Source organism: Thermochaetoides thermophila, assembly GCF_000221225.1.
Source record: "Thermochaetoides thermophila DSM 1495 unplaced genomic scaffold scf7180000011806, whole genome shotgun sequence".
Taxonomy (NCBI): Eukaryota; Fungi; Ascomycota; class Sordariomycetes; order Sordariales; family Chaetomiaceae; genus Thermochaetoides; species Thermochaetoides thermophila.
Window position 1 is genome coordinate 1,018,898 of NW_006383023.1, and position 24,864 is coordinate 1,043,761.

The following is a 24,864-nucleotide window of genomic DNA, read 5'->3' on the forward strand; positions in this document are numbered from 1 at the left end:
CGCCCAGGACCCCCGGCAGCCCCTTTTCGCCGTCAAACAACACCAACTCAAGCTCAGTTGCCCAGGGCGATGATACATACCGCGGCCGACCCATCATGTTGAATGTCCTGAACCACTATTCCAGCTGGATATACTACCCGCAGTCAAAGAAAGTTGAGGGAGAGAAGACCATTATCGACCCATATCACTCCCCAGCACCAAGACCTCCATCCTTCCCAATAACAACTCCCGGATTAAACTTCCCCAGTGTTCCCGCCTTAACTCTCCTATGTCCATCCTCTTAACCCCTTCTTCCCCTCATCAACCTAAAAAGTCTCTCTCTCACTTATTATCAGACTCATGCATCGAAGACTGCCGTCCACTACCCCTCCTCTTCTGACTCCTGGCCACCATACCAGGGAAGTACCTAGGCTCAACCCCCGACAAGTGCAACTCGCGCGCTGAATCTGCCGCCGCCGGTGTCCAATGGCCGCTTCCACTCATCGACATCTGCTCTCCAATGGCGCTCGGTTCCCCAACGGGGATCATCGGCGATGGCATCATCATCATGGGCGTCATCCCTCCCGCGCCAGCAGCACCCAGCAGCTGGGACTGGCTCATCGAGCTGTGTAGATGGGGGCTGTCGGTCTGCGTGCCGACGTTTGCCCAGCTGACACTGCGGGATGCAGGCGCCGAACCGGGAGCGGGACCAGGACTAGGTGAACCCATGCGAGCCGCCTGGGGAAGGGAGATGTGGCTGATGTTCCGCTGCTGTAGGTGCGGTTGCTGTTTCGGTTCGGTGGTCATGGGGCTCCCAGATAGGTGGCTGGATGAGAGTTCGGGCGACTTGGCAGGGAGCGAGGGACCCGTCGTGGGTTCATCTGATTTGTGTGCGTACATCTCCACGCTATATGGTATTGTCGTCAGCGATGTGTCTTGCGGATGGGAAGAGGTCGACAATCACTTACAGCCTGCGCTCCTCCAGCAGCGTATGATACCTAAACTCCTCTCGCCGATCCGGGACGTTGGTCTTGATCATAGAGTTACCCCTGGCACCGGGCAGGTAGAAGTCCTTGCCCAGCCACTGCTGCTTGATCGCAAACTCGTAACCGCTCTGCTTGACCGAGTTTTTCGCCAGCTCGCACATGTCAACTGAGCTGAGCTTATAAATCTGCGCCGCGACCGCATACTCCTCCATCAGCGGCTCCTTGGTGAACGCGAACTGGAGCGGATCGTCTGTTGACAGCGACACGTTCAACCCGCGCTTGAAGTACTGCAGGAACGGGTTACGTTCGTACGCCAAAAACAACGCATTATTACTCAGCGGCGACATGGCAATGCCGATTTGCTCCAGGTAAAAGATGTACTGCAACAGCGGGACCTTGCGGAGCAGCAGACCATGGCTAATGCTGTGGCAGCACTGGGCCGCCACGGCCAAGTGCTCGCTGTCGCCCGCTTCACCGCAGTGAGGCCGCAACACGAATGTGTTGAAGCCACGGCGCTTGCGCCAGTGATTCAGCGAGACCAGGTTCGCATACAGGTAGTAGATCCAGTACGTGTAAGGAGGATTCTGCTTGCTATCCCACACCCGCGGCACAGGGAACTTTTTGAATAGCCGACGCTCAACCTTGCTCTCGTCGTCAACGCTGTCGATGCCGACTACGCGCTGGAGGAACACGTGTAGTTTCGGGTGGCTCGTTGGATCCTTGGTCACCTCGAACAGCGGCTGGAAGACGTTGCGAACGATCTGCTCGAACGAGTCCATTAGACCGCTCGACTTGTAAACATCGTAGAGACGTGGGATCTGGATCAGCCAGCGGACGTTGTGCGAGAACAGCTTATTGTCAACAACCCACGCCGCCAGCTTATCCCACTCGTCGGGGGATTTGCCGTAGATGGAGATGCGCCACTCGACCATCTGGTACTTGCTCGACTCGAGATCGGCAATCACCTCCTTGGTGATCTCGGCAAGGTACCGTCCCTTGATCAGGTTGTCGGTCTTGAGGAAGATGGTCCTAAGCCGCGACTCGCCGACTGGATTGTACTTGAGGTTGAACTTGTCGAACCGATGGAACGAGTCCTTGTGGGCGTGCATATCCAACGTATCGATACTCAGGTCGTAGGCGGTCAGGTTGATGCTCTCAAACACTTCCTTCAGCGTCAGGTACTTCCCGTCTCTGTACAGTACGATCTCGTCCGGGGACTTCTTCATCTTGCTCTTGATGAAGCGCAGCAGATGCTTCTGGTTCATGCAGGCCGAGTGGTGAACGTGTGTGTCTACCTTACGCACGTTGTAGAAGTCACGGTGCGGTACCCGCTTGCTGTCTGCCGTCTCCTGGTACTCGTTGAGCAGGATGTAGAGATTGAATTTGCCCTCCAGGTACTGCAACCGCCGGAAGGCAAAGCTCTTTGTCGGGCCGTCTGACGAGGCATTAAGGATCTCTTCGAGGTCCAGGTAGTACTCCTTAATAGTGGGCACCTTAACGATCGGTCTTTCCTTCTCCATGGCTTCCTCGTTGTCATAGACCTGGTAGACGCCGTTCTCGTCTAAGCGGAAAACCTCCTCACACGATCCGGGCAGCGGCAGAAGATCATCCATGTCGAAGTCTTCGCCGATGTCCTGACCAGGCTTGCGCTTCTTCGCCTTCGACTTGCGTGGCGTCTCAGGTGGCACTTGTCCCGAGGCCGGAGCCGAAGTCGACGGCGGTGCCTGGTCGCCGGAACGCTGCTTTTCTGGGTCCAGTACCATGCTGTTCTGCAGACTGTTGGGTGCACTGGTTGGAGCCTGCGTACTTGCTCCACGTGCATACTTCTCCTGCTCCTCGGGCCACGCCGGCTCGGGGGGCGGCGGGTAGATGCGCCAGCCGGGCTGGTCTTTGGGATTGTCATTGGGGCCCTGGAGCGAAAGAGCAATGTACTTCTTCCGAATATCCAACACCTTTTGAACATTTTTGAAAATCGTGCGAAGCTCCGCATCGAGCTGGGGGTCAGCATCGGCATATGTGCTGCTGCCGATGCCATGGACGGCCCCTGAGTTCAGGTATTGCTGTTGTTGCCGAAGTATGGCTGCCGCGTCTGGCTGCGTGCTGTAGCCTGCCGTGACCGCGGTGTTGAGCTGGGCGTAGCTGTTCACTCTGCTGTTGGCAAGGCTTTCGGTGCCGTAGGAGCTGGGATCTCTCTTGGATGCCGGCTCCGGCATACCTCCCCAGTCGCCGGCCTGCTCGGCCAGCCTGAGATTGCTGAAGCTGTGAGCCAAGTTTGAAGTGAGGATTGGGCTGTGCATTTGGGATCCGACGCCGGCGAAACCGCCTCCTCCCAAGGGCGGGCTCCCCGGCGGTGACATGTGGGAAACGGGGCCAGAGTGCAGGTGTTCGGCCTGGCTTCGCTGGTAGAACAGCTTCGCATCGACCTCGGTCATCTGGCGCTCGGTGAGCAGGTCATAAACGGCCGTCTTCGGAGGCACGTCGCGCGGCAGCATGCCGTCCTCCATCTCCTCCGTGGACGCCTCGTCCGAACTGGCACGTGCCCCTTGCTGCTCGTCCTGGCGCTCATCGGCGCTCGAATCGGATTCACCCTGTTCTTGCGTGTGGTGACGCTGGTGACGGAAGTCCCCTTGAACCCCTCCCCCGCTTTCACCACTGGCGCCGCTTTCCCTTTCATCCCCCTCCTCGCCCTTGTCGCTTGAGTCATGCACCTCGTCAGACTCGGTGTCACTACGACCGAGCCTCTCGTACGTCTCGTCGTCTGAAGCGCCGGGTGGCATCTGAGTTGCTGGCAGCTTCGGTGAGGTTGAGTTGGACAGTGGATCGTGGGCGTACGCAAGGCCTGGTTGCAATGGTCAATATCCTGTTACACAACTCACAAGCGTTCGGATGTATGTGCTGCTGCCTTAGAGCTCGGAGATTCCGTGGATGAATGTTGGCAAGGTACCTTGGTAGGGATATGCTTCTGACTGTGGCTCTGTGCCTCTCTGGCCTTGCCTTTTGGATGTATGACGGGGGGGAGGGGTTTTGGGGGGTTGAGCTTGAAAGGTATCGAAGGTACAAGGACCTCGCGGGCAGTGACAGGCAGGAGGGAGGGGAGGTAGAGGTACGTGTGTTGTGTTCAGGTCCCCAAGTTGCCATTTGATGGTCAGGGCTCGTGTAGGATTGGATGAAAACGGCGGGAAGCAAAACTTGAAACCCAATCGCCGGCCGTCATCAATCACACTTAAGGGTGTCTCAAGAGACACTTACCAGCCATGATTGGATGTGAAACAGTCGAATTGAATTGAGATGAGAGCTCGAACGCGGGGGGAAAAAAGAAAAAAACAAACAAACAAAAACAAAAAAAAAAAGAAAGCAATCCTGGAGGGCTGGTCACTGTTCAGAACGCTGGACTGGACGCCGCAAGTGGAATTTTACAGGTGTAAGTTAGCCGTAACTCGTAAGCAAGCAGCCACCGCAGATATCGATAACATTCAGAGCCAACGGCGATAAGCGATAACTGTCCGTTTAATATGACACTTCTCGGTGACAGCGTTGGCGATAAAAACTGGCGTTTTTTTGGACAAGAAGTCCACGGTGTTGGAATGTGGCTTGCCTCTTTCACCGCCAACTCCCCAAGATCCCAACAAAGACGACGTGTGAGTCGAGATTTACGCCTACCGTCTTGGACACCGGCACATGAACATGGAGTCATGCACTTGCGACCGTAGCTTATTGGCCCTGGCAGCTTTGGCCGTGTGCCGCCAGTCTGGACTGTCTGGTTTGCGCGTCTTCATCTGTGACTGGTCTCTCGTCTGCTGCATCCAAGCTTTCCGCGATCGGTACCTTCCGCCAACGCACCAGGATGCTGGGCAATGACGTCCGGAGCTGGCCGCTAAGAGATGTGCCAAGCCCTGCCGCCTGCACGTCGTGTCTTCCTCGCCCTGTTATTGGCCAGCGCGCGTCTTGACACACGTGTACCGACCCTAGCCGTGCCAGGAACCCTAGACGTTGTGGATCTCCGAGCGTTGATTTCTTGGGTTATTTCCTGCTGGCCCCCCCACCTACCACGAAGCATCGCTCCGCCGGGCAAGCCGGCCCGATATCAACGGACGGAGACTTGGCAAGATTTAGACGTGCAGCAGCCTCAGCAGGAATTCCGGACTTCGGAAGCCGGGGAACAAGATGGAAGCGAACGTGTGAGTCAGCGCTCCAGACCACAATACGGACCTGACGCTGCCGTGTTATCGGCCAGCTACAAGGACCAATACGACGTAGATAGACAACAAAATCCTGTGTCTATTGTTGTGCTCTCTGCCTTGGGAACAATATATATATATATATATATATATATATATGTATATGTATACAAGCGGAGCCCCTTAGTTCATCCTCCCATTATCAGGATCGGGGAGCCACCCTTCTCATGGGAGGCTTCCGTTTCCCATCGAGGGAGTATAGGCCTCCGGCAAAGAAGACAATTACGGCGCCCACGAGTGTCCCGAATGCCAGCCGGTTGCCAAACAGCCAGATACTCAGCAGCAGGCTCACCAGTTTGCGGATGTTGAGCACAATCGTCACCGTCAAGGCCGAGGATGCGGCGGCCAGGAGGTTGACGCCTCGAATACACGCATATTGAGTCAGCACATTGAGCGCCAGGTAGAAGAGCTGGTTGGGAATCTTGATCCTCTCTATCGCCCGCTGAATGCTCGGCGCAAGGTTAGGGTACTCTTCTAGCGAGAGTTGCGGAGTTGGAAGCTGGAGAGGCGCGCTGTTGGCCAGCTTCATGAATTGCTTAGTAAGGGAAGGGAGGAAGGGCAGGAACAGAGGCAGGGATAGAAGATGCGAGTAGAACAAGTTCTCCTTCCACTGCGGCCCATATCTGCGGTATGTCTCCTCAGTGTAAAGGCCCATGATGGCCGACAGGACCTGGGCAATGAATAAGATCGCAAGCCCAGTCCCAAAGCTTGCGGCGCTGGAGGGTTTATCAGCTGTCGGCGTCCCCTGGACATCCTGTGTAAGCTTCGACCACGCCGTACCATACCACAACCAGACTTATGTCAGAGAAGACAACGTACCTTGGTCTGCGCATCAGACCACGCAGCCGTGATAACGCCGACGGTAAGGAGGATCACTGCAACAATTTGAATCCGCGAGTATCTCTTGCCATACAAGCTCCCCGCAATCATTGTTGTGATGCTACCTCCCGAGCGCAGAATGATGTGCACCGGAACAGAAATATCATAGCTGAAAGCATGGTTGTTGAGGACATTTATGCTGAAGAACAGAATAATGTTGACGAGCCATCGACGAATTGGAACCTTATTCGGCTTGAGGAAGAACGGCGGGCGCTTCGGGTCGAACTGCTCGGGAAGCCCAATGGCAGCCACGAAGAGGAACTGAACGAAAGTCAAAAGCGTTCCTGTTTGACATCAATGGTGCGATTAGCCCACCCATTCTAACAGGAATTCGCTGCAACCTCAGCGAAAGAAAAGACTCCTGGTTTTAAACGCACCACTTGCAGGCTCGACCTTGATGATGGACTCAAGCGCAAAGACGTTGGAGCAGCAACCGCCGAATATTAGCGACAGCATGGCGCCAATGGCCAACCATTGCGGGATGGTCTCAATGAACATGCGACCAGCGAGGGCCATGGCCCGACTAAAAACGGGACGGTTGTCGTCGATGCCGTACATTTCGGCCTTTTCGAGCGAGGGCGCAGCGTTGATGACACGAGGCGATGGTGCGGCCGACATCATGGCCGCCGCGAGCGCAGCCTTCTCACCGCGCTCTTTGTGTGAATTGGAAGGCGACTGCTGGTGTTTGTGCAGCGCCAAACGACGACGTGCCTTCATGGTGGTGGGAGGACAGCCGAAACGACCTGGATCTAGCCTGTTCAGGGCCTTGACCTCGGAGTTAACGGGTGTGGCGCGGGTGTGTGTGCACGCTGAGGGGGGACAGTTTTGCTTGCTATGAACACATAAAAGGGACCTGAGCCGACCGGTAATGGAGAGTGGTGTGAGGGACACCCAGAGTTACTGACAGCCTGGCTGGATTGGGTGTGGCTTGGGGTTATTGACGAAATGGGCGACAGTTGTTTAATCTCACGAAGAGTTTCGAGAGGAAGCGCACTAACGACAGTTAGGACAGCGATTATTTGCGGGTTGAGCGGGCGTAGGGAACGAATTGGCTGTCGAGGTTCGAGAAGTCGCCCAGATGTCGATTCACGGAGATCGGATGGCGAGTGTGTGTGTGAACCGCGAAGCTGGAAACCGCAGGTGATGGCGGGGCAGTCAGACAGGGTGCCGAGAGAGACGAACGAACGGGGGGGGTTGACAGCGACCAAAAGATCGTTCCAGCGCAGAAAAGTACGACTCGCAATGGAAGAGCTAGCGACAAGGCGTCCGTCTATAGCTTTTATCCGCAAGTGTTTTAGTGGCTGCCTGGGGGTAGGTTGGTACTTAGGTCGGATGAAGAGGTTTGAAAGATTGGTACTGTATGTCAAGCGTCTCTCGGGTTGAAGAACAGGACGGGTCTCGAGAGCACGACCTGGCAAATGGGTCGACTGCCAAATGGCCCAAAGCAGCAAGTGAGCCACGGAGCGAAAAGACAGCCGCAGCACCAAATGGCCCAAATCGCAAGTCGCCAGATCGCCAGATCGCCAATCCCTCCTTTATATGGTGACCACCGACTGCTGATGGACCATGAACCGTACAGCGCACACGTTGCAGACGTCCAGGTTGCAGATTGCCCGAGTTCCAGTTGTCAGCCCCGAACTCTCCAAGGTTGCCAGCTGAACTGTGATTTCACGGGCCGCTGGTGCATGGTCTTCACTCTTTGGGGCTTTGATCGCATAAAAAGCGACTCCGGGACCCTGGGAGCCCCGGAGCTACGTTACCTTTTGGCTTCTGCTTCAATAACAAACCTTCGCCTCGCTGGTTCCATAAGCCCACAAGAACGGTGGAGATGCTGGCCTGTGATCCACCGCGACGGGCATTTGTTTTAGCGCGAGCCGGTGGCAGGCTCGCCGTGCGGACCACTAGGATTGCTTGGAGCTCAGGACCAGGTGGCAGTTTCAGCGGACCTGGAAATTCGCCAGACCTGGATCTCGCTCGGTCGCTGCCCTGTGATGCCGTGTGATGCCTGGCGCCGTCCCCTGTGATTTTCAAAGCCGTGGGGTTCCAGCGCCCACGGTGCACCTCGATTGCCGTTGCATTTCTGGAAGCCTGGGACCTGCATGCCCCAGATCCTGTCGGTACTTGAGCCTTGAAAGGGCTTTTTTTGCCCGGAAACTCGGCATGACGAAGTTTGGGGTAGCTTACGGGCATAGAGAGCACTGTGTGGATGGTGTCACCTCGTATCCTGGCAAAAGTGTCAAAACTGTTCTCGAAGCTTTCGCTGAGCCAGTCCGCTTGATCCGTCATTGCCGCTGAAAGTCGATCAATGCTTTCTCCAGCCATGGGACATGGATGTACTTCAGTCACCACTCTGGGCACTGATCAGCCCATAAGCTTTTGTTGAAGACCGGTAAACCATGATGTTCCAGTCCAACTGGACATTTTTCTTGAATGAAAGAGAAAACTGAACCGGGTGATTGAAGCCGTAAAGAAACCGAAGGAAGGATTGCAAGTTGTGGGACTGAGAGCAACAAGAAAAGCATGGGATCGAAGATTGGATGCTGGTAGTGCCCAACAATACACAGCCCTAACCCTCCTTCAGCCAAGACATTTGTCGCCCCGGCTCACCAACGCCCGCCCGCCCATCTATCTCAAGGCAACGGTCAGGGGTTCGGGCTCACAGTGATCACAGTCCACTCACTCCAACTTTGCCCAATCATCATTCTTTGCCTAAGAGGTTTTTCGCCCTTGATTTCGAATAGTATCACTCACTTACCCTAATCCTCTTAATGAGATGAGTTTGTCGTCATGTGAGTTTTCCGACCTTGCTCTCCGCTTCAAACGAGCGTCACAACATTTAGGCTGATAACCCCACAGGACCGTCTTTGCTCTCATCATCATCAACAAGGCCGGTGGTTTAATCTATAACCGGACCTTCCATGAGGGCGGCTTGAACAAGGTCAGCACCAACGACCTACTGGTGCTGGCGGGAACGTTCCATGGGTATGTTCTTCGTATGCTATGAACCTTACGAATACCTTGCTGAACTCGCTCCTTGCAGTGTCCATGCCATCACCGCTCGCATTAACCCCCTTCGACATCTTAGTAATAACGCCAACGCAGCTGCCGGTAACCGGTCCTCCTCTTCATCTGGTTCGCTCGGCCTGCAAGCCCGCCCGGATCCTCCTGCCGGGCTAGAAGTGCTCGAGACAGAGAACTTCCGGATGCAATGCTTTTGCACCTTGACGGGCACTAAGTTCTTGTTGTTCACCGACACCGCTCAGGCCAACGTGGATGTGACGATGCGGCGAGTTTATGACATGTACGCCGACTACGTCATGAAGAACCCCTTCTACCAGCTCGAAATGCCCATCCGTTGCGATATGTTTGACCGGAAACTGTCTTCGTATATTAGGGAGATCAACAACAGGTAGAGGTAGCCAGAGAGGCTTTTAAAGAGAGGTCATGGGAGAGAGCACGGATTCAGTTCTGGTACAGGTCCTGTCGCGGAGTTATCGGGCGTTTGGGAAGTCGGGGGAATCATTTTGTTGAGCACAAAGGATATGTCCTTTTTGTTAATGCCAGGCAACGTTTATTTCTACATAACCCCGGAGACAGCTGGGCCATTCATGATCACAAAGACACCATTATGAGGTGTCCATCTTGTCACCGTCGCCCGACTTATCACCTTTATCATCGTCCTTGTTGTTGCCACTGGGCTGACCATCCTTATCCAGCAGCGGTTGCGTCTCTCCCTCCTCCTTGACGCTCTCTAAGCCGGCCTTCTTGGCAGCCTCTTCTTGCTCGCGCTTGAGCCTCTCCTGTCTTGCCTTCTCCTCCTCCATACTCATGCGCAGAGCCAGGGCAAGTTCGGGATCCGTGGCTGGATCGAAACCAAACTCCCAGTTCTCGCCTCCGGCGTCGCCTGCCAGCCCCCCCGATCCGCTGGTAGCACCCTCGCCGAGCAGTATGGGTGTTGCGATCAGTTGGTCACTGAGCAACTTCGAACTAGGAGGGATAATAACTAGATGCGATGACTCGGTATTGCCGTTAATCTCCTTATTGAAAGCCTCCAGCTTTGACTGGTTTTCCTCGTCCATATCGCCGAACAACACAAAGTCAACGCTGATATTGTTTTTCTTCATCTTCTTGGAGAGCTGGGTAAGCTCCTTCTCGGACTCTTGAATGGGAGAGCAGACGAAGACGATGATGCGCGCCTTCTGCGACTTGTTCTGACGGTGCTTGAGCGCAAGCTGTTCGAAGAGTCAGCTTCAAGCTTCGCATGTAAAGGAGCAGCGCGCCTCTAACTCACGCTCGCTATTTGGATACCAGTCGAGAGGTGGGCATGGCCACGGATCTTCTTCCTAGTCTGATGCAGGCCCTCCAGGATCTTGCCCTGATCCGTTGTGAGCGTTGCGAGCACCTCTGGGTCCTTGCCGCCCATGCTCATCAAGCCGACCGACGATTCCGGGTTACCGTTGACGACATGTTGGAAGATAATATTCACCGCATCACTCTGAGCATCAAACCGAGTGGGAGCATAATCGCCGTTCCTGCTCGGCTCGCTGTTGTCGACAACAATCATAACCGCCTCGAGCGGCATCTTGGCGACGTTGTACGGGTATTAATTGAACTAGGAGGTGCAGGAAAGAGACAGGATTGATGGATATGGGTTCCTTAACGCTCGGTTCGACTGTCGCACGGGAAATCGGCGGTTTTTTTTTGGTCGGTTTATTAAGGTTGGACGGCGACGAATTGTTGGAAGTGACGTCGAGAGGCGACGTGGGTTGCTTTTGGACCTGGAACCTAACAGTAGCCAGCCTGCGTAAGGCGTTCAGCCTGGAGCTGCTGGATGCAATAGACCCACCTGAGTTGCTGTGGAGCCAATCACCTGCTGGAACTACAACCCTGGCAACACTCCAAGATGGAGGGGCCCCTACCCTGGCTTGGCCTTTGTTTACTTTCTGAAACGCGGACCACTCACATCACAGAGCGCGCTCCCCGTTTCCCACAATCCTCTTCTCGACTTTGCAATCTCTCCGCCCCTCGCGAATGTCGACCTCACTAATCCCACGCGCAAAGTCCATATCACCGCGGAAAAATTACATTTTGCACCGAGATCATCGCCATTAGCATCATTCCGAGACACGCGCCGCGCGATGGCTGTCCTCGGCGTCACGAAACGCAAGTCAGACCAAATCAGCACGACTTCCGACGAGGAGCAGCAACTAGCTCTCAGCGCAATGAGTACTCAACTAGCTCCACGAAACGGCGAGGGCTCCCAGCGTTACAGAAGCCCCATCAAGAAGAGACGGATTGGTATCACGGCCGCGCAGAAGCAAGCCCTAATTGAGAACCTTCAGCTTGAGAGTATGTCGCGCACTGTTCCCATGCCCGCGAAGGTGCGGCGTCGCAATGCTGACAGGATTTGCAGTCACAGAGCGTGCTCGTCGGTTACGCTCCAACTATAACCTTCATGCTCAGAGCCTGCGGACGCGGATCGAAATGCGCGTCAATCGCATCCCCATGGCGCTGCGCAAGCTCACCATGGGCGAGCTGATGGAAAGATATGAACACCAGAAGCTGAGCGCGTCAACCGGTGGCATCATGAAGAGTCTGAAGGACTCTACCACATCACGGCCGGTCTTGTCGCGGTCAATGACTGCTGCTGTTCCATCGGTTGCGCCAGCCAAGAGGAAAAGGTTTGTCGAGCGCTCCTAGGGATTTTTGAGCAAGCTGCTAACCTTGAGGACCTAGTGACGAAATCTCCAAAGACAAAGAAAATGAGCTCGTTGAGCAGGCCGATCCCTCTTCTAAGAGACACCGTGGTAACACCGTCTCGGGAATCTCGCGGCCAGCAACGTCCCATGCGCTGTCGCTTACCACCTCAAACAAGACTCTCACCCGTTCTGTGATCGGGTCTCCCACCAAAGCGACTGCTTCTCGTCCTGCCATGACCCCTGGACGGCCCACGCTTGCCCAGAGCGTCATCGAAAAGTCATCCAAGGCCCCTCGTCCGACTCCTCTGTCCCCACGCAAGACGGCCAACCCAAGCGTCCCGCCCAGCTCCTCAACAGCGGGCTCTACCTCAGTCAAACGGCAACGCGGGGCGACCGTTACGGCAGCCGTTGCCTCTTCCAACCCGCCATCTTCAGCACAGCGCCCAATATCCCGAGCCGCAGCGGCGCCCTCGCGAACGGCGCAGCGTCGTGTTAGTGGCACGAGCGAGTCCAGTGAGAACAGCACGTCGACGGTGATCCGGCGTAGGCCGATCTCCGCTCCGCCTGGTTCGCAGCCGAAGCTGATTTCGACAAATGCAGCTGCCTCAATTGCTCCTGCCACTTCGTCTCAAAAGGAGTCCACGGCTGGCAAGACGAGGACCGCCGTTGTTGCCGCAGTGAAAAGGGGAAATGCTGGCGTTACTACGACGCCATCGACCACGCCGGCCACGACGACAGCGGCGAAGAAGCCAGCTGGGGCTAAGTTGGTCGGAACGAGCAGTAGTAACCCCGGAGGTTCTTCAGCGGCGGGGAGGGTGTTGAGAAAGAGGGCTTAGAGGGCTTAAGCTTCCTCCTTTCCCCCTGCTTGGTGGGGCTGTTGTCGGACTCATTGCTTTATATAGAAGGATTCTTCTCATACGGGCCTGTACATAGGATTGGTTTCTTGCCTGTGTTGTTGCTGTGTTTGGTTTTGCCGGGCTATTTGGCGTTCACGGGTATGCATAACACTTCGGAATACAAGGTACTGCTGCAGTTCTGGGGAGTTGCGGGAAAGGATCATGGGATGGGGCATCCTAGGAATGGGCCAGCGGTTGTGGTATAAGTCATTGTATCTTTTAGTGTTCAACCAATGAGACAAAAACTGTCAAGAGAATCTTTGTACACCTCCTTCTCCACATCTCCCTCATTTCCTATTCCACCGAACCCTTCACCCTTTCTTTTTCTTATCCTCCACAATCTCGATATGGTCTTCGGGCACCTCCTTGCCGCCATACTTTTCCTTCAAGAACTCCAGCAGTTCCTCGCATACATCACCCTGGACAACAATCTCCTCACCGCCGCCAGGATTCTTGGTGACACTAGAACCCGTGGCGAACTTCTTGCCCAGTTCCTTGGCCACCTTCTTCAGGTCCAGTCCGAACGCCTCCAGCCCAGCCACAGACGTAACAAACTTGCGCTTGTTGCGCTCGACCCGCTTGATGTGAACCATGCTCTTGGCCCGCTGAGCAGCCACCTTCTGTTCCTTAGCCTCGGCCTTCGCGGCCTTCTTTGCTGCATCCTTTGCCGCGCGCTCCTGGAGCTCGAGCGAAAGGGACGCAGTGGCAGCCTCAAGAGCTTCTGTGGGTTCATTAGCATTGCATGGGGGGAAGTAATGCCAGATGAAGGATCAGGGACCGTACCAGGCGACCATATTCTTTGGTAGAGTTCTGGGTGATTCTTCTCGAGCCACTCCTGGCATTTCTTTATGGTGCCGCCATATTCACAGTACTGGGGGAGCCCTGGTCAGAGTAAGGACTGATTGGATAGGTCAAGCAGAAATTGACGGTAGGTACCTCGGGCGGGAGACTGCACACTGGACAAGACATTCATGGGTTAGACATCATCATGACACTGAAGAGTATCTGGCAGACAACCGACGAGGTGATGTCGTGATGAACGACTTACCCCCGCAGTAGATCACCTCGCGGCCGACTTGGACCGGCTCGGCCATGCCTAGGCAGAAGATCGATTGGAGTCTGTGAGATGACTCTGAGATCTAAGGTGCAGACGCGGTAGTATTAGGCGCGTGCTGGCGTCGTTCGTGTCCCGATGCGGTTTTGAATCAACGACCGTGGCGCGCCGAGCTCGAACTTCTCAAGGTTCTCATTCCCAGTCGCCCCTCCCTCGAATTGACTGCGGGGTTGGCCAGATGGCGGGGCAGCTCTGGGCAGCTGGCTACGCCAGAACCCTGGAGCGGATTAGGAAGGCGGGAAAGGTTGGCAGAACCTTGACCAATCAGGCAATTCTGCTTCCAATGGTCTCGGCGGCAAGGTCAGGCCGTAGGCCGACCGCGGCGCTTCCATCCTTCCCATCGTCCCATATTCGATCTTGTAATCCCATGCTTTTCCTGAGCCCAAGATGGCAGAAGCCTGAGGAGTTTCGTTCCATATCATCACCATCCGCGACACGCTATGGCCCTGGGTTGAGCCGTCACATGTGCTCTTCCCCCCTTTTCATCTGTACCTGCGCCAGGCCGACCGACTTGCGAGGGAGATGTGGACTCTATCTGAGGCGCCTCGACTTACATGGCCTGCTTTGCGCCCTCGAGGGTTCACTATTGAAGTTCAATATTGGACCTTAATGGCTTACGTCGATGCAGCAGCAATTGAGTTTCCGATGCTGTCGAGATGTTGAGATATGCTCAAAAATACCCATGCATCATGGAACATCAAAGTTGGGATACAGCATCCCGCCATGGTGATTGTTTCGGTCATCCCCAAATGCTGCAGGTAGGAAAACTTGGTCACATCAAATTTGGGACGAACATCCAGCCTCTTCAAGATGCTCACGCTGCGTTAACACACCAAACGGTGGCCGCAAAAAAAAAAAAAGACGGGGCATCATCACCGTCGTCGTCAGCACCTTAACTTCTTCCACGGAACGATGAAGCCTTTGATCCGGCCTGACTGCAGGAACAGATCGCGTCGTGCATCGGACACGGGATAAAATGCGCTGATTACTCTCCCAGGGAAATTTCTTTCCAGAGCTCCAAGCAAGCTTCCATTCTTGGCCCTCGGCCCGATCCTGCTGCGACTGCGAGTACAGCCAGAGCATTCCCAGCCCAAGATAGCCACGATATCATGGACTGGGTTGCAGTTGTCGAAGCATAGAGTTTACCCAAGCTTGGTAGATTTCTGTCAGGCGAGTGTGGTGAAGTGTGGCTGATATCAACAACTACCCCAGCTGTTGCGTCTGTTGTCTCCGCCAATCGACGTCGACGGCTGTGCTATTTTTAAGCGCCCGCTGCCACTGTTCACCTTGCGTGCAACCATCCCATTGGCTCACGGCTTTTTGCAGCGGGAGGGTGTCGTGACGTCTTCATTGGCGCGCGCCTCGCCGTTGCATGCCCTCAACGTCTTTCTGCTGCCGACGGCTTGGTCACTTTCTCGCTGATTTGCTGCTGGACTCAATGTCAATTCGATGGTGTTGCCCAAATCTATGCTAGCGTACTCTTGTCATTGAGCTACTGCAGCTACTGCATGCGTTCCAAGGAAATGCCCGTCGGTTCTGCGACCACATGCCCGCCAGCAATGAGTCGAGAAGCAGCCAGCCGACACCATATGGCTGCTATCTACTCCAATTCAAGGACAAACCAGTCACACCAGTGTCTGGCAGACCGAGAAAAGCATGGCGGGATCGCAACGGGATCCACGCGCCCGCTGTTGCTTAACCGCCCTTGTGGATGTGGCCGCGAGATCTATGACTCTCGGGTTGTCATTCGCCGTCGTGCCCTGTTCTGTTATATTCGACACCTAGCCACTTGAGTGTGTCCAATGCCTTTCCGCTTCTTGGTTTTTTTAAATCTTCCATCAGTCGGTGACTGCGTACGCTTACCAGCATTTCGCTTTGTCGAGCGAAAGCTGGTTCTGTCCTTCGCTTCCCCCCCCCCTTCCCGTTTTTTTTTTTCCGTCTCTTAATTATTGTTGCATTCTTGGGTGCAGGTCGCCCGACTTGCTTACCTTACATCATCTATTTCTGTTGTCGTGCCTTTATTGATACCATTTTCGTTTCTTATCGACTTATCAATCCTACTGCAATACACCATCATGTCGGATACTCTGTATCTTCCCCGAACTACCTACCGGCAGCCGTCGCCGCTGGGTCGAAGACGGTTGGGCCGGCCTCTTAATCCTATAATCGAAGAGCCCGAGCAAATAACCCCCAATGACGCGTCGTTTGAAGAGAAGAGAGTCAATATCAACGTGGGCAGACCACAAACAGGCCGCCACGTGCTCGATCGTGACCAGTTGATTTCTCCCATGAGCGATCACTTCCCGACCCCACGGGGCCAACACTTCCTGCCTGCCCCCATCCTGCCCGCGACCCCATCTTGCGTGTCGAGCGAAGCCGAACCCGATCTTGACCACGACGACACCAGCTCCGAGGCCTCGTCGTCGAACCCGTCCATCTCCTTTCGCTGGGCGCAGCAGCGGACTCGCTCTTCGAACCGCGATAGCATTATGACCGACGTCACCGAGTTTGATGACCTAGAGGAGTTTTCTGAAGAGGACGAGATTCAGCGCAAGGAACGCCTTCAGACGAACGGTGTTGTCCGCCGTAGGAGCAGCACGCGGAGTGCTAGGAGAGCTTCGAGGGCTTCTGTGGACCTCAGGAAGTCACTGCTGGCTCCCCTGGTCATCCCCGAACAAACACAGTCGCAACAGCAGCAGACGACTATGACCCCTTCTAAGAAGCTGACGTCCCCGATTCCCCCAACTCCTCCCTCGGCAGTCACTATGTCCCCGCTCATGAAAACCATCATGGAGATGCGCCAGGCCCAGGAAATCCCACGTGCTTCGGCTCCCCCGTCCCTGGACGGCAGCATCAACTCGGAGGAGTTGGCCCAGATGTCTGCTCCCCCAACTCCGATGATCGGGTCCCAGGTTGGCGACGATGAGGATTGGACTGGCGTGCGCCTGCAGCCCGACGCTCTCGAAACTCTGCAGGCGCTCACCAGCCACGAGTCCGACTTTGAGGAAGAAGCCTCCCAGGAGGAGCCCGTTATTGAGGTGCCTGTGCAACAGGAAATGACCACGCGCCAGAGGCTGCCGCCCCTTTTCACGAACACTGGCCTCAGCAGGCATCCCTCTTTCCGGTCGTCCCTTGCTGGCCTGACCAGGCTTGAAATTCCCTCCCCTGGCGGTTTCTTCGCGGAGCTCTCTTCGGCTAGTCGCCGGACCTGGGCCCCTGAGAGGGCGGACGATCTGCAGCACCCTCCGACCTCGACCACTGCCGAGAATTTTTACAAGATCCCATGGAACCGGATGTCAGAACCCGTTCCTCAGCCGCCAGCCCGCTCGCTACACTTTGATGGTCCCTCGGAGGTTGTTGAACACGTCATTGAAGTTCCGGTCAATGAGAACGAGGATGACCTTCCGACTGCCATACGCATCGAAGAGACCCCTGTTCCCCTTACCGCTCGCAAAGTACCTGCTACTCCGCAGGACCCAGAGGAGCCTGTGGCCGAGCCTATCCCTGAAGAGCCTGCTTCCCCGAATGAAGTTAACGAGATCATCACTGCTGGCTTCAGAGCAAAGCAGCAGGAGCCCGAGATGTCTCACATGGACCGCACGGCCATGTGGCTTGCTGCCCAGCGGGCCTACTTTCAAGGTGTCATGAGCTTCTCGGAGGACGCTCAGGAGGAAGAACAGCCGGAGCCTGAACCGCAGGTGAAAGCTGAGGTGGAGGTTAAGCCAGAGTTCCCTCCGAAGGATGATGCTCCTGCTGAGTCAGGGCCGTCCGAACCCAAGAAGAAGGAGGTACGCTTCTCTGACGTGGTGATCAAGGCCGATATTCCCCGCAGACTGCCCTCGAAGCTGCAGCGTCAGGAGTCGGCCTACTACCGTGCCTTCACCGACGCCTTGATTCGGGCTTGCCCAACCGATGTCTTCGTCTGCCGTCAGACTCGCTTCGAGGCTCTACAGGCCCAGCGCGTCTCCTTGAAGGCGCAGCACCGGAATCAGCTGCTAGGCAAGTTCCAGCTGTCTGTTGTTCCGGAGTCGGCCAAGAAGCGCATGAGTGCCAATGTCGTCCGCGGCGATGATGAGCTAATCGAGGACCCGGAGAAGCTCCGTGCCGATAAGGAGGCTGAGGCGTTGTCGCAAATGAGGATGGGCCTCTGGCAGGTCGCCGCCATCAAGGCTCTCAACGGCGGTCGTCTGATCTCGGCGCCTGTGGCCAAGCGCCTGGCGCGCCAGAGCTGCATGGCTCCCGGACCGGACGGCCTTGTCCGCGATCGCGCCCGCATCCTTGACCTCGCCGGCCAGGGCACTTGCGACTGGGCTTGGCATGTGGCCTTGCAGTATCCCAATACCAAGATCTACACCGTCACCACCAAGGCCATCCGCCAACTCAGCAACAGCAACATCCGTGGCCCGTCTAATCACCGACAGGTCGCCGTCAAGTCTCTGGCAAAGCTCCCCTTCGCCGACAACCAGTTCGATCTGATCTCGGCGCGTGAGCTGCACGCCGTGCTCAAGCTGTTCGGCGAGAACGGCATCGACGAGTGGGACGCCTGCCTGCGTGAGTGCATGCGCGTTCTCAAGCCCGGCGGCTACCTCGAGTTCAGCCTTCTCGATGCCGACATTGTCAACGCCGGCCCACTTGGCAATGCCAAAGCCGTCGAGTTTGGCTTCACCCTCCAAACTCTTGGCTACGACCCGACCCCAACACGCTCTTTCCTCGCCCGTCTACAGGCCCTCGGCTTCGACGACGTGCGCCGTGCCTGGATCTGCCTGCCCCTCGGCCCCAAGAACCCCCCTCGTTCCGTCATCACCACAACTCCTAACCCTGATGCTTCTGGTGCCGACCCTCGTGCCTCCACAGCCACGCAGCCCAAGACGCACATACTGGAGGCCATCGTCTCCGGCTCGGTCGACAACGTTGCCGCCATCAGCGGTCTCGCTGCCGGCTGGAGCTGGGAGCGCTGGCTGCTGCGCACCGAGATGGAGAAGGCAGCCGGCGAGCTGCGTCTGTGCGACACTGTGACGCCCGGCAAGGCGATGCACGAGGCAGGCAAGATGATTGCTGACGTGCACGCCGTCGTCGAAGAGGGCCGCCAGCTGCGCTCGTGCTGGCGCGTGCTGAAGGGGTATGCGCGCAAGCCGCGCGGCTGGACGCCACCTGCCAGCGCCGCGCCCTCGGTCCGCTCGTCCATGGTCGTCCCTGAGGCGTTCCCCATGCCGCCGGCTATCCCGGTCAAGGCTGTCTCGCCGCCGCCCAGCGTTCCAGTGCCGCCTGTGCCGACGCAAAAGAAGGCTGTTGCAGTGACGAAGCAACCTGAGATGATGGCTGTGGACAGCGTGCCGATGGTGTTTGATCTGGAGCGTAGTGGGTCGATTCGCATTTGCTTGGACACTGCGTCGCTTCTTGCTTGATCAAGAGGAGGTAGAAGTGGATGATGTAATAATTATTGTACTGTCTGTCCTGACATGACTGGTTTCCTTTTATCTTATTCTATGGTGGGCGGTTGATAGTTCATAGATGCTGGATACATCTTTTGTTTTTTTTGTCTGGTTTCTGTCTCTTATCGTTCACAATCATGCTGCAGGGTTATCATGATCATCATCAATAACATTGGATCACTGGATGATATTTTGTACTGGAGCACCTTTGCCGCCTTGAAGGTTGGCATGGGGAAGTAGTAATGGGTATATACAATGAAATGAAAAGTATATACTTTTTTTAAAAAAGATGTGATACCTTCGTTCCTTCTCTCCGGCGCAGATGCATGTGAAGATCATACATTGGATCTTGGGGCATGATTGGTGATGAAACCTACCTTCTTCTCTATGCACGTCTCGACTTTGAGGTATAGGTATCCTCAGTTGCCAAGGAAAGAGGTTACATCCAACATTTGCCCTACTGTGGTGATCGTCACAGATGCTTCGGCTGAGGGTGTGCCTAGCCCCTTGCCCGGGTATGGTAGCCGAACCCTCAGGTTGCTTGGTTTTGTTCCGTGCCCCCCTGAGTTTCATCAGGCGGCTAGGCACTTTTAGCTGTGACGTCAGTCAAGGAGATAGGGCGGAATAATATCGTCAACGCCTAGCCGACACGGGTAAAGATGTTCAAGACGGAAACATTTAGGCCGCTTCGGGAGTATTTTGGAAAAGCTGTTCATAACAGCGGCGTTAATAGATGTGATTCGAGAAAAAGCAGATATCTTCATGAGTCCTTCTTGCACAGGTCCTCTCAAACATGAAAAGCGAGGCTCAAACCAATAAAGCCAATCCTGATCCAGTCCACGGATGCCCGTTCCCACAACCAATCCGACCGCCCCAAAACCTCCTTCTTGACACCAAACCTGCGCCCACACCATCACTAATACATGTAGGTACATCATGGTCGTCACAAATCATTCCCAACCAGCCCGAATCTCACCCACTAGGCCGTTGTCGTGTTCCGTCAGATGGCAAGGGTAGTGCATCTGCACTACCCCTCCCTGCCCATGGTTCTCTCTCTTTACTGAATGGTGCCCTTCCGCAGCTCCTCCGTATCCGGCACCACATCCTCAATGGATGGCCTCCTGCGACGCTTAACGGGCTCCTGGCTGTCCACAGCAGTAGCCTTAGCCTCCGGAAGCGGCCCCTTCTTTCCAGGCTTGGGCGGCTCGAAGCGCTTCTTGACGGCGTGGATCATCTTGTAGAACCAATACCAGTTGAGACTGTTGAGCGTTAGGTTGCTAGCAACGTAGATTCCGGCCAACCAGATGGGGACGGGCCCCGCGCCGCGGGCGAAGTACATCAGGTTGACGTCCGGGTCATTGGCGGTAGCCGGGTTGGAGAAGGCGGCTTTGATGTACTCGGCCGAGGGGCCCTCGTGGATGGCACGCCACATGTCGCCGTACACAATAACAGACTGCCAGGTGCCCCAGACCAGGCGGCAGCAGAAGAAGGTAACCAGCAGGAGAATGCCGTTGTACAGTTGTGGCTTAGAGCCGGTCATATTAAGCTTGTCGAAGAACCAATGAATGTTGAGGAAGGGTGTCGACAGCTCGTAGAGGATGAAGATGGAAGAGTAGTAGTTCAGGTAGGGCCTCTAAAGATGGGGGGTTAGTAGTGGGTTACTGTTGGGACAAGGGGCAGGCAAACACACAAAGCCGAAGGAGTAGACGGCCAGGGCGCTGATGGCGTGAGCGAGCAGGCCCACTCCAAAGATGTCGAGGTTTAGCAGAGTGATGCCCAGGTCCCAGATGAAGTATCCGCAGGCCAGGGCCTGAATCATGCCGGAAGCGCCAGTGTAGCCCCAGACTCGCTGCTCGAAGTCCATGTTCTTGCGTTCCTCGTCGGCAAACATGGTCCAGAGAGCCAGCGCGTTGATCAGAACGCTCTGGACCAGCGACACGACGTGGGCATCCCAGTTGGCCTTCTTCGCGCGGTTATGCTTCGGGTAGTACTTGGAGAAGAAGAGGTTGGACACGACGGGCGAGATGACGGAGTGAGTAAGCGTGTAGAAGAGGGCAGCACCGAGCACCTCGTGGACGTGCAGCGGCAGCGTCGGGAAGGCGAGCAGGTCGGCCAGCGGCTCGACCGCCTTGCTCAGCGCCGGGATGGGCGCAAATGGGAACGGGTCGCGCATGTTGGCGTCGGCGTGGGGCGACCGCGACCTGAGCTGAGCTGGGCGATGGTTGGGATGGAGGAAAAGGGCAGATCGGTGTTGACTGTGCCAGTTGGAGCTCTGCGCTGTCTTTTCAAAGTGAATGTGACGGCACGCCAAGGCGGTCAGCAGGCACCCGGACTCGCCCACGGACCCCTGAAGCATCCACTGATTCCAGGCCACAGCCCTACACCACAGGTCGGCGACTTAACGACGGTGTAGGTACGTATGGATACCGTACTGGTGGGAGAGCTGAGCTAGAGAATGGTCCGACTCCAGGCAATCCTCGACGGATGACAATGGGCACACGGACAAGCCAGCTCCTAACAAGAAGCTTCGAATTACCTATCTAGCTGCAGCACCGGCGACAATGTGCTATGCCATGTGCAACATCGTCATTCGTTCCCCATTGGTGTCACGCCGTGAGGCTGCTTCCCGCGTCCCCTCATCCGCTTTGGGAAACTTTCAGAGGTTACAATTGGCTTACGTCCGCCAAGCCCTATTTTTGTTGGGGAAGATCGAACATGTCTTGGCAATGCCAAGGCTGGCCAGGTGCGACTCTGGCCGCGTGGGAGCACGACTTCGCACTGTGCCGGCGAAGGGTCAGCTGGGGCCCTCAGTCTGAGGGCGCTTGATCACATGCAAGCATTGACTCGGATCACCAGGAACACCTTCTCATTCCATCACAAATATTCCCAACATTTCAAAGGTCAGGCTGCCAGTCAGACCACAACTCCATCTTGTTGATTACAACGGAGCTATATTTCCATACTTGTCTACCTACAATGCCTACCTACCTACCTACCTGGTAGGTAGGTCAATAATCCTCTGACCATCTTTTCAAACAACTGTCATGGAGTAGTGATCTGTAATGCATGGGTGTGCCTGCAATTTTTCTCTTATGTGGTCATCTGTTCAACGCTTTTGTTTGATGTTTCCCATGTCACGTGCGGTGAAGGGAGAACCGGCAATGAGAGAACACAAATCTCACCACAGTAACTGCCATCGCTTCTATCACTGCCATTTTCTATCGTTTGTTCCAGCTTTACTCGATGGGCATTGATTCGTTTGGGACTCCCAGCCTTCAAGGCATTCTCTGTCCCATCACACGGCGTTTCCTCTGACTTTTGGGAGACGACATCGGACTTCTGTACCTTTGCCGCGATCAACATCGAAAAGGTTGCCATCGCCAACAGAAGCACAGCAAAAGCGCTGCCGAAACAATCGAGGGATACAGCGGGCATCGGTATGGCCGCTCCCTTTGCACATATCCTTTAAAATTTTCGTTCTCCTTCCTGCTGTTTCTGAAGCGGTGTTTCTTAGCCCCTCCGTTGTTGACCTGGGTAACAATTTTAGTATCTCTTGTTCCAGCGTCCTCTGACTCGGGCTCCTTCGAGCTTTCTTCCGAACTTTGAGCTCTGCCCGGTTCATGCAGGGCCGGGCTGGCGGAAATCCAGATGCTCGGCTCTTAGTCAGGGTTGTCCTCAATCTCCGCGGGCCCTTACTGTTGACCGTGGTGAGCCTTGAAACAGGAGTTGGTTGACAGCCTTGACAAAGTCTTCTGCTGTCGTTATGAGGCATGGCCCCCCAAACTCTCCATACCCCTGGGTTGAACCGGCGGGGGCAATAATTTCCTCGGCTGTTCTAAGGGATGCTGCTGTCCAAAACTCGACTGCTTGCAGAGGAAGGACTGGAGCATCGAACCCGCTTCTGAAGAAGTGGTGCCGAGGGTCGGTGCAAGACACCGGCCCTCGGCACCGTTATCCGCAGGAACAGCCTTTGGCATAGTCTTCGGGCGTCAGAAGTACTCATGAGGTCGTCGGTCAGATGGCCTACTCGCTCGGGGACTACCGCTTCTATACTTTTTCTATAAAGCTCTTGATTGTTCAGTCCATCAATTCTGGAGGCTTGATGGATGATCTTCTTTTCTTCCAAGAAAGCCTTCAGGCGGACATGGAGGGCTATGTTGCCACACTCCTTCCCAAGTGTCTGGTTTTATCTGGCAAACACGAGCTTGGTCAACACTCGAATTTTGCTCAGCCAAATTACCTGGGCATCAATGATTCCCGATCCTTCCAGCTGGCCGAAGTCCTGGTTGCCCTTTGCATGGCGAACGATTTAAATGTACATGGAGTTTCGCTCCGCTGACATCATTACCGACTCCAGGATAGAGAATGCCTTCTGAACGGTTATTGACAACAGTCTCTGGCCAAACCTCCCTCCTTACATAATTGACTTCTTTCAGAAGGAAGCAGGTTTGTCGTATGTCAATAATCATACGACTAACTCTTTATCCCAACGGCAGCCCCTGTCAAGGAGTCAAAGAAGATCCAAGTCAAGGGCTCGGTAGCGTGCCCCTTCATCTATACCTGGAAGACTTGTCCGGTGGCGATCCCCTACGCCGGTTCGAGATCAGAGATGGACTTCCAGACCTCCCTCAAGAGCTCGGACTGTTTCCCCAAGTCGCACAGAGCACAGTCCATTAGGAGGAGGCTTTCCCGAGATAATATCTCGGGCAGAGTATGTTTAGACTCATCTGATGACTCTATTTAGCATAGCATCAGGACACGGATAAACCACGAGTGCCAAGCCTGGCGCTACAGGTGTAGCAGCGAATCCAGGGCTGATGTTGGAGAAGTTGGATTTCACGGCTTGGAAAGGGATCGAGATCGCTCGATCTTTGTGAAAACTCGTTTCCGTGCTCCACAACGTCCTTGACGTTCCGTAATCCAGCCGCCTCCTCCACCTCCTCCACCGCTAGGCAATCCATATGGAAGTCTAGTAGTCAAAGAGAACAAATCCCAGAAAGCTACCGATGCAGCGCCCAAGTCGCCGAAATCAGTCCATCCAGACTACGACCTGACCAAAGCAACCATAAGCATGCCGCTGTCGCCGGTCACTACTCACGATACTGGTTACTCTGTCCACAACGAAGCTGAATGAAACAACCCCAATGAGTTTGTGAAAAGACCATCAAGATATCACCTACCGTCGAGACAGCAGACTCAAGCGACAACAACAACAGCAGACACTCTCCCGTTTCTAACTACACCGAAACGTATCTGGACCCTATTGCCGTCTAAAAGACTGTAATTTACAAAAAAAAATCAAGGACTAGGACGGGCATGTGAAAGTACCATACGTAGGCAGTTCTAAAGCAGTACAGGTCGATCAGGGGAAAGGTAAAGAAAAACAACAGCTTCGGAGACCGGCCGTTGCCCAGACAACGATGGAGAGGGCGTCAACATCAACATCCGCCAAAACAAAACCCAATCTGAATGCGGGTGCTGAATCAGGGGAGGATTCACCTGAGGATCTGAGAAACTTGAGAGAGGAGAAGCTGGAAAGGGAGATGAAACACCAAGAAATAATCGATTCCAAGCTGAAGAATTATGAGGAGGGGATTAGGATTATAGGGCATAGCCAAATACCTCAAATATTGAAATTCTT

At 55.1% G+C, this 24,864-nt stretch overlaps 8 protein-coding genes across 8 annotated transcripts; 3 read left to right on the forward strand and 5 right to left on the reverse strand.

Annotated features, from left to right (window-relative positions):
- Positions 1-321: 321 nt before the first annotated feature.
- On the reverse strand, positions 322-4,221 carry CTHT_0003200 (AMP deaminase-like protein; the record flags this gene model as incomplete). The annotated part of the gene is made up of 3 exons (XM_006690804.1): positions 322-886; positions 948-3,804; positions 4,215-4,221. 3 exons carry the CDS (start codon positions 4,219-4,221, stop codon positions 322-324), a joined length of 3,429 nt encoding a protein of 1,142 aa, XP_006690867.1.
- Positions 4,222-5,345: 1,124 nt separating this feature from the next.
- Positions 5,346-6,799, reverse strand: CTHT_0003210 (uncharacterized protein; the record flags this gene model as incomplete). Its single annotated transcript, XM_006690805.1, has 3 exons — positions 5,346-5,948; positions 6,023-6,366; positions 6,460-6,799. 3 exons carry the CDS (start codon positions 6,797-6,799, stop codon positions 5,346-5,348), a joined length of 1,287 nt encoding a protein of 428 aa, XP_006690868.1.
- A 1,603-nt stretch (positions 6,800-8,402) lies between these two features.
- Positions 8,403-9,495, forward strand: CTHT_0003220 (uncharacterized protein; the record flags this gene model as incomplete). The annotated part of the gene is made up of 4 exons (XM_006690806.1): positions 8,403-8,415; positions 8,856-8,871; positions 8,939-9,064; positions 9,123-9,495. The coding sequence occupies 4 exons, from the start codon at positions 8,403-8,405 to the stop codon at positions 9,493-9,495; spliced, it is 528 nt and encodes a 175-aa protein (XP_006690869.1).
- A 213-nt stretch (positions 9,496-9,708) lies between these two features.
- CTHT_0003230 (26S proteasome regulatory subunit-like protein) lies at positions 9,709-10,664 on the reverse strand (the record flags this gene model as incomplete). The annotated part of the gene is made up of 2 exons (XM_006690807.1): positions 9,709-10,314; positions 10,374-10,664. 2 exons carry the CDS (start codon positions 10,662-10,664, stop codon positions 9,709-9,711), a joined length of 897 nt encoding a protein of 298 aa, XP_006690870.1.
- Positions 10,665-11,220: 556 nt separating this feature from the next.
- Positions 11,221-12,617, forward strand: CTHT_0003240 (uncharacterized protein; the record flags this gene model as incomplete). Its single annotated transcript, XM_006690808.1, has 3 exons — positions 11,221-11,431; positions 11,496-11,763; positions 11,819-12,617. The coding sequence occupies 3 exons, from the start codon at positions 11,221-11,223 to the stop codon at positions 12,615-12,617; spliced, it is 1,278 nt and encodes a 425-aa protein (XP_006690871.1).
- A 371-nt stretch (positions 12,618-12,988) lies between these two features.
- On the reverse strand, positions 12,989-13,771 carry CTHT_0003250 (translation machinery-associated protein 22-like protein; the record flags this gene model as incomplete). Its single annotated transcript, XM_006690809.1, has 3 exons — positions 12,989-13,398; positions 13,461-13,559; positions 13,726-13,771. 3 exons carry the CDS (start codon positions 13,769-13,771, stop codon positions 12,989-12,991), a joined length of 555 nt encoding a protein of 184 aa, XP_006690872.1.
- A 2,095-nt stretch (positions 13,772-15,866) lies between these two features.
- On the forward strand, positions 15,867-19,196 carry CTHT_0003260 (uncharacterized protein; the record flags this gene model as incomplete). The annotated part of the gene is made up of 1 exon (XM_006690810.1): positions 15,867-19,196. One exon carries the CDS (start codon positions 15,867-15,869, stop codon positions 19,194-19,196), a length of 3,330 nt encoding a protein of 1,109 aa, XP_006690873.1.
- Positions 19,197-20,280: 1,084 nt separating this feature from the next.
- CTHT_0003270 (TRAM, LAG1 and CLN8 domain-containing protein) lies at positions 20,281-21,396 on the reverse strand (the record flags this gene model as incomplete). Its single annotated transcript, XM_006690811.1, has 2 exons — positions 20,281-20,856; positions 20,914-21,396. 2 exons carry the CDS (start codon positions 21,394-21,396, stop codon positions 20,281-20,283), a joined length of 1,059 nt encoding a protein of 352 aa, XP_006690874.1.
- Positions 21,397-24,864: the final 3,468 nt, after the last annotated feature.